Raw genomic sequence first — 8,590 nt, 5'->3', positions numbered from 1 at the left:
GCTTGAATCTCCAGGCATGCTTCATTCTGTGTTTATTGCTAATGCATATATACATACAGGTTATCACTGTTATCATTCTGTCATGTCTCCAGGCACGTTTCTAGTCATTCCTTTCATAGCTCTTACTCATATTTCTCTTTTGTTTTTATAAATATCCCCAAGGAATTGCTGACCGCCGCGGGGAAACCAAGGAGCCCCTTTCAGAAATCTTGCCCCGTACAAAGCCCTTGTTCGCGTGACCGTACCCCCCTTCCCCGAAACCAAAAAGCAGCATAAAACTTTTCCTCCTTGAGTCAGCTTTGTTTGCGGCGCGGTGGGGCCGAGGGGCGGTGCGGAGCCTCCCCAGGGCGGCAGCGGCGGCGGCCCCGCCCCGGCTCGGCCTTTATAGAGCCCGGGCCGCGCTGCGCCCCGGCAGCCGCTGCGGGTCCGCCAGCTCCGCCGCTCCGCCGGTAAGTGCCGTGCCTCTGAAAGCCGCTCGGCAGCTGCAGGCATCGGTGCCGCCTCTAAATCGATCGGGATGAAGCGATTGCTCTTTAAAATTACATTGAAATTTTAAAAAAAAGCTATTGCGATGCAGTATAGCAGCAGCGGGGAAGGTCAGTTCTAGTTGCCACAGTATGTCAGGATTTTTAAAGGAATCAGCAGTACTGCTGTTTGTGGCGTGCAGGCTGGGCCTGAGGAACTAATGATCGTACCAGAAAATGAATTACTTGCATTGCTGCCGAAAATGCTAAAAATAATTGCCATAATAATGCTTAAGGGAAGTGTATCTGCTGAAATTTCATCTGAATCTGAAAAGCATGTATAGCCAGGTACCTGAGGCATGATTTGCTTGCTTACATTATGACACCTGCTTACAAGCAAAGGTTGCATCTGCCTTAGCATTTTCATTTCTAGAATGTCTGTTTTCCAAATGAATCTAGAGATCTCTATACCGTGTTTTGGTTCACACCACTGAGTGTGTGAACTTAATGTGTATTTGAGGTCTTCAGTAAGGAGTTAGAGTACTTGTACTCCATTTCTTCTCTATAAAGTCAAACTTGAAGGTGCAATCCACGTATCAGTAGGTATTCAGTCTGCAGGACCAAAACTGGAATTAGTCCAATGTAGAAACCTGAAGCAGGTACAGTGTGGAGCAGGTCTTGAGCACCAGCTCAGTTCTGTACAACCTCTTCTACTGCATTGCTTTTTTTTTTTTTGCTGTTGCAAATATAACTGAGATTTCCATGGAATCTTTTAAAAATCAAGTTTTACAGTTTCCTAAAAGTGAGAATGCTTAAAAATATTCTCATTACTTACATTGCAATTTAGAAAAGAGAAAAAGATGTATGGTACTTTGTTGTACCCCCATTGTTATTGCAAGAAAATTATTTGCCATTGATTGCAAGATTGCTATACGTGCTTGGCCACAGGATCCAGCTGCATATAAGAAATCAAGACAGAATATGTTGTAAGCCTCTAATACTGTAAATTAGTGGGGCAACACCACCAGCAGACTTCAAAGAGTTGGCAGTGGTCAGAGGCACTCAGTCAGGTAGCTTAGTACTGAAGTGCTAAGATGTAGCTGATAACTACAGAGGTACTGAAAAAAGGAGCTTTCTCTTTCAGCCCCTGAAGTTGCATGCTCAGTGCTTTCGTTGAAGGTAGTAATGGTCAGTTAAATAGGTACAGACAGTTGGGCAGCAGCTAAATACATCTGCCAATTTCCAACTTTTAGCCCATACTGCAAAAGTGGAATTCTGATTTTTCCAAATTCTCTTCCCTGCTTCGTTTACACTCTTAAAAAAAGATCAGGTTCTATTGCTGCCTGTACAAAAAAAGCTTTAAAGTATAACCTCTGATTTAATATATATATAAGCAATAAGCACATATCCTGCTGCAAGTAAGTGCTTAACTCTTCAACAAGTTGTGTTGTAATTTATTCTGAAACCAACTGAAGACAATAGAAGCAAGAAAGCTGACGCTGCAAGCTACAGCATGATACTGAATTCCTCTTTTATTTTCAGAATCAAGTAATTCAGATAGAAGAAGAACAAAGGGAGAAGTTAACTAACAACATGAAGTTACTCCTCTTCATTACCATAACCTTGGGTGCACTTGTCACGGGACTAGAGTCTGTAAGTTTTGAGTATATCAGAAGCCTAATCTTTTTTCATGGGGAATGGCATACCCAGCCTACAAAGCAGAGGGGATACCTTGAAGGACAGAACAAGAATCAATTGTTGAATAAATTTTCTGGCTTTTATTCTGTGGCACAAATGTGAAGCACCAAGGTCACCAAAATGACAGAGGCAATTGATGAATGTTGTCTTTGCTGCACTGCTTGGTGTAGAGGGTGAGGTTTCCTTCCTTGTTTTAGGGACAGTGACCATTAAGAGCTGCTTAGGTTCTTACAGCATAAATAATTGTGTTGTTGACCTGATGCAGTGGCATAGCTCAGTGGGGCTTTTCTGAGCTTGGGTTTTTTTGGTAGTTTTTAGTTTGCATGACATGGGATTGGTTTTCCTTCCCCATTCTGTTTTGCTTAGGGCTCCGCTTCTCATTCATATCCAGATTCCACAGAGCAGGTTCAGCAGGTAGCTACATGCAAAAACTTAAACTGTTGTAGGTATGCAGTAGGGAACAGAGTAGGGAAAAGGTGATCAAACCACATAAAAGGAGCTGCCTCCTTAAAAATACTTTTTTTCTTTTCTTTTCCTGTAGATTTATAGCTGGAAGTACTACAAGCTATATAAACGCAGATCAGAACACAAGGGTAAGCATCTGCCTGTTCTATTTGAACCTTAAAAGAACTTATTATCCTGTACTTTTGCTTTCATACAAGAAGACCCTTAATGATACTGAAACACCTAAAACATAAATTTCAATTACATTTCACCTCTGCATTCTTATGTTCTGCCAATAATTAGTGATGTCTTTTACTTCCAGAATGCTCTTGTTTGAATGGAGGAACGTGCATTACCTATTACCTCTTTAGTGGAATTGGTCGTTGCGTATGTCCAGATGGATACACTGGGATTCACTGTGAGCTAGGTAGAGTATCTGTCTTCCTTAATGCTAACTAAATTGATTGGAAAGGTCTAAAAGATAGTCAAAGAATTAATATGAAATGTCAAGTGAAAGTATTGCCTAGAAACATGACTGGATAGTCTTCAGCAGTTTATGCTAGCAGACTAAATGAGGAGAAGCAAGTAAATGTTGGTGCCACGATCTCTAGTTCTTGTCCCTGCCTCCTAAATCTTACTTTTAGTTTGGGGGGGAAAAAATGAACTAGTTTGAGTGTTCAGAAGCAGAACAACTTATCAGATGTTGAAGTCCACTTAAACTGTTAAAGAATTAATATGTGTGCTTTAAAGTATAAGATACCTGATGTTCAAAATCCATACAGAGCAAATTTAACAACAATATCTAGTCAGTCTAGATTTTGCATCTCTTTTTGAGTGTAATGCAAGAACTTTTTTCCATTGGAAGGATTTGTCCATGTCTGTCACAGAACAATTATAAACATGAACATGCTGCTAATAAAATATTTCTTTTCTCAGACACTGACAGCACATGCTATACTGAAAATGGAGAGGACTACAGAGGGATGGCAACAGAAGACAAATGTCTGCCGTGGAACTTGCCCTCACTAATCAGGAGGGGTCATTACCATGCTTACTCAGAGAATGCTTTGCAGCTTGGGCTGGGCAAACACAGCTACTGCAGGTAAGAAAAGCATCATTCTTCCTGTGATAACTTCTATTCTATATTCTAGAACCGGAGGTGCTTCAGTGAGAAGCATGTTTTTAAAAAATATTACAGAGCTGAATTATTGACTAAAAATATTTGAAAAGTGACTTTCCGAAGCACTTTTTTCCCCTGGCATATCTTGCAACAAAATATTTTGGTTTTTTCCAGAAGACCTGGAATTTTAAGATACTGTGGCTTTTTAGAACTATCTCTATGAAAATAACACCTTTTTTTCCTTTTAGAAACCCAAATGGAAGGAACAAGCCCTGGTGTTACACCAAAAGGGGATCTGTCATTCAAGAAACACCTTGCAACATAGAGAAGTGTGGTAAGTGATATTAGTTTCAACACAATTGGTGGTTTGTTTGTTTAGCACAAGGTTGGAGTTTATTTGTAAGAACATCTGAACAAAACTTTTCACAGGGCCTACATGTGGTCAAAGGAGTATCAGCAGGAGCTTCAAGATTGTTGGTGGCAGTCAGGCAGAGGTGGAGTCTCAGCCTTGGATAGCTGGCATCTTCCAAACCATAAGGGGCATGGACCATTTCCTGTGTGGCGGCAGCCTCATCGACCCTTGCTGGGTGCTCACAGCAGCGCACTGTTTCCACACTCCGTGAGTTTCCAGCTCTTATTTGCAACTTTCTGTAACTGATTTCTTGGTGCAATGCTCCCTGAGCAGCCTTTTGGAATGCACCACAGTAAGAATGTTCCTTTGATTGAACAAAACAAGAGGGCAAAAGAAACATTAAACCTCTGGGAGCCCATATCTAGGAGAATGTGCTAGCAAGATGTGGACAGTTGGGTGGGATGAAGTTTAAACAATTTAGTGCATATTGGTGCTGGGTTTTCATTTTTAGCCTATTAGCCATTCCCCAAGCTTCATAATTGTACTGAGGGTGATGAGCTGTGCAATACATCCGAGTGGTTTTTGTTGACTTTTCTGTGGAAAGCTGATCCTTTTGGCATCCTGCAGAGGACTCTTAATGCCAACACCTTGCATTAGTAGCTGCTAGTTAACCATGTTTTGAAATGTCTGAACATCTATCTTAATCCCTTCAAATGGAAAACTAGGATGCATTCCTTCAGAATATTGGATCAACTTTCAAAGCTGACTAAATTTTACTAATCAGCATCAATATGAATGAAACAGAACTGGATCTCAGCTGTTGACTTTACTCTCAGAAATCACTGGTTTTCATCAATCTCTCTATTCTCACTCAGGTCAAGAAGACCAATAAACAAATCTGTCTACAAAGTCTTCCTTGGAAAGTCCATACTGAATGTCACTGATGATAAGGAACAAGTATTCATGGTTGATGAGATCATCTCTCACCCTGACTTTACAGATGACACAGGTGGCAATGAGAATGATATTGGTAAGTCATCTTAAGAGCCTTTAAAACACTGGGAAAGGTGAAGGCTCCATAATCGTGGCATACATCTAAAAGAAGTAGAGCCAGAGATGGGAAGAAGTGGAACAGGAACAGCCTGAAAACTAGGCCTGTGCTGACAGTTTTTGCACTTGTATAAGTTTTGGTTGTGGTGCATACCAGATGCATTACCTGGCACACAGTCTCGGGACCTGTGGAAGATATGGCTTTTCCATAAGTGCTGGTGGCAGTGTTCCACTTCTGCTGTTTTATTACATGTCTGGAGATCACACTGTATGTACAGTAAATGATGAAAAAAATGCATGCAGTGTAGGTTTCATCATATAGCATGGGAATGTCATATCAGGCACCTCATTAGCTGAAGGTTGTCATGAATTAATTCAGACTTTGTGAAACCCAGACTTTTCATAAAGCCTATTCCTAAAGCAACTACTTCAGAGATGTTTTTTTTCAACTTGCACAGAACAGACTTGCCACTCTTGCACTTGAGCTTTAGAACTCCATCACCCCTTCCAGATTAGTCCTGCTGCTGCTAAAATAAAGAATATCCAAGCATATCTTTGTGAGCCATTCAGGGTAGTGGGTGCCTAGTCCCTCTACAGCCAGTCAGAAAGTTGATGTTTTAAAACATCTAAAGATACTCTTGCAGAAGACTCTTTTTCCTGAGCTAGCAGCCCCTATCCTTTGAGGAAGCAAGTTCAAGTTGGAACATTTGTCAATTTTAGTGTTGAGAAACTTATGTTGTTGTTAAGTAATGATTCATTCCAAAAGCAATGAGGGGAGCCTTGTGTAAGCAGAAGTAAATATAATTGCAACTATTCCTATTAACTGTACCAAATACTTCTATTGTCAGAACTTGAGGAAAAACTTGCTTTACATATCTAATTATATCTTTTCTGACTTGGTTCATAGCTTTGATAAGGATAAGGACGACTTCTGGACAGTGTGCAGTAGAATCCAAGTATGTCAGAACAGTCTGCTTGCCAGAGAGGAACCTTTACTTGAAGGAGAATACCCACTGTGAAATAGCTGGCTATGGAAAACGAGATTTTTGTAAGTGAATGACTTCTCTTCCCAAAGTTGATCTTCCACAATGGTGGGAATGTGATGATTTTTATACCATGATCTCTGCAGTATTGAAAAAAGATTCCTCTCTACTGTATGTACTCCATGTGAATCTCTTGAAGATGGCCTTTGCTATCATCTTCTCTAGTTGTCTATGGAATTTCCTATCTGATGCTTCTCTCACTTGTCAACCATACAAAGTAAGCCAAGATGTAGACCACAATTTTTATCATTCCTGATGTGATGAGGAGCAGAAAAAAATTAAAGCCGTGTGGGAGGACTAGCAAAGGATTGTATTTGTGCAGAATTTCCATCAAAAATTACTAAACTTTCTCTCTAAAAATGAAACTGTGTTTTGTATTTGGAACATTGGTTTTTTTCTTTGAAACTTATTAACAGTAAAAGTAAATCAATACTTCATAAGGTGGAAGTAAGAACCTCAATGGAGAATTGAAATGGTTAATCTAATTTAAATGCAGAGCTTTGTTATGGAGGGTTTCTTGCTTCATTTTGTGTCTTGGAGGATGAAAATAATGAAATACTCTTTTTTTGCAGATGACATCTTCTATGCTCAAAGACTGATGTCAGCCACTGTGAACTTAATATCACAGAGAAAATGCAAATATGAATACTATGACAATGTTAGAGTTACTGACAACATGGTCTGTGCTGGGGATCCTATGTGGCAGATTGATGCATGCAAGGTAAAATTGGTTTGGTTTATTCTAAAATTTCTAATGCATGTATACTACTACATGGATCAGTCAGCAGCATTTTTAAATTCTGCTAATCACAGGGAGTATGTAATGTAACTGGAAATTACTATGTCAGGTGGACATAGTAATCACCTTTAGTGAGGCTGGACATCTGGAATGAAGTTGGGACCCAGAGTTAGGTTTTGCTCCCTCCAGGCCTTCCTTGGAGGTGCAAGAAATGCAGTATCTTAGTCACTGTTTTTCCTCAAGGTCTTATTTTCAGTCTATTCAAGCAATAACCAACAGATATCCATCAGAGCTATATAGCAACTGTTCTAATCTCAGCTTGCACAATTAACTATAGCTTTGCAAGCATAGATTACAGGGGACACTGAGCTCCTCCAGGTTCATCAAAACTAGATTTATTTCCCTGTACCTTACTGGGCAGGGTGGCCATAGGAGCCACTGAAAAGAACAAGTGTCCTCAGGTGTAAAAGTACCTTATGCACAGGGAGACAGTTGACTCTGTGATGAAGAATTGGGCATGCTGGCCTTCCCTTGTATCAGTAGTCTAATATCTGTGCTTATAAAGTTAGGGTGAGGTTGGAGGGTTGTTTTCCCATGTTACTATTTTCCTGGTATCCTAATAGGGGGAACTAGAGAACTCCTCAGCTTTAGAGTGTTCAAGTCACAGGAAATGCCAAACCTTCTGTTCCATCTAAGCAATGTTCTCAAAGATCAAAGCTTTAGCTCACAGGTTCTTACTAGCTTGCTTAACTCCATCTGTAGAAAATGACCTAATATGTTCTCTTTCTGTTGTCAGGGAGATTCTGGTGGCCCCATGGTCTGTGAGCACAATGGCAGGATGATGGTTTATGGGATTGTCAGCTGGGGAGATGGCTGTGCAAAGGAAAACAAGCCTGGTGTTTACACCAGAGTTACTCAATACCTTAACTGGATTGACTCCAACATGAATGGGTTAGCTGCCAAGAGTCGTTTTCTTCCTGAACCAAAGTGACCTTTTTTCTCCAGCTGGACTGAAATGAACAAAATTCAGCCTATACTGACACCAGGACATTGAGGACCTGAATGTCATAAGAGGCTTTCATTTTGAATGCTTGTGTGTTCAGTCACTCACATCAGTGCTCCTGAGGCATGAGGCAGAGAGATGGTTGATACATTATCTTACTACTCTGATTTTCCTGTAAACCACTCAGTGGGAAGCTAAAATATTTAACATTTAAATGAGTATTCCCATGCACAATACTATGCATAGCAAGTTAGCTGTCTATTTCATTTACGAACCAGCATTTGCTCTGGAAATATTGATACAGTTTCAACTTACTAAACTCAACTATTCATTTTCTACATAAACTGAGTCTAAAATCTCCCCTGGTTGTACTGAATAATACTGACTCTCAAGTCCCACAGACCTAAGCTGTTAAGACCAGTACTGAGAGAGGGATCAGACTTGGCACCAAGAAGTGGAAAAAAAAAAAAAATAGTAGCTGAGTCAGCATTACAAACTCTTGATGTATTTCACTTAAGAACTGTGCTGCAGGAAGGCAAATTGGAAACTTGCTGGACTTCAGGTCACATGTGAAGGTGTGCAAGTCCCCTGGGAAGTCTGATTATGCAACCTGCCTACATGTACCTATGCACCCTGGAGAAGATTTAAGGACTTGGCATTTGTTGAATGCTGCAGGC

At 40.4% G+C, this 8,590-nt stretch overlaps 1 protein-coding gene across 1 annotated transcript; it reads left to right on the top strand.

The window, feature by feature from the left end:
• The first annotated feature begins 415 nt into the window (after window positions 1–415).
• On the top strand, window positions 416–8,371 carry PLAU (plasminogen activator, urokinase). The gene is made up of 11 exons (XM_015632403.1): window positions 416–449; window positions 2,007–2,117; window positions 2,704–2,755; window positions 2,929–3,033; window positions 3,543–3,708; window positions 3,975–4,060; window positions 4,156–4,345; window positions 4,954–5,108; window positions 6,036–6,176; window positions 6,744–6,892; window positions 7,707–8,371. Exons 2-11 carry the CDS (start codon window positions 2,058–2,060, stop codon window positions 7,899–7,901), a joined length of 1,299 nt encoding a protein of 432 aa, XP_015487889.1. The 5' UTR covers window positions 416–449; window positions 2,007–2,057; the 3' UTR covers window positions 7,902–8,371.
• The last annotated feature ends 219 nt before the right edge of the window (window positions 8,372–8,590 follow it).

This window comes from Parus major, chromosome 6, assembly GCF_001522545.3.
Source record: "Parus major isolate Abel chromosome 6, Parus_major1.1, whole genome shotgun sequence".
NCBI classification, from domain to species: Eukaryota; Metazoa; Chordata; class Aves; order Passeriformes; family Paridae; genus Parus; species Parus major.
Note: the sequence above shows the minus strand (reverse complement) of the source record. Positions and strands in the feature narration are given on the sequence as shown.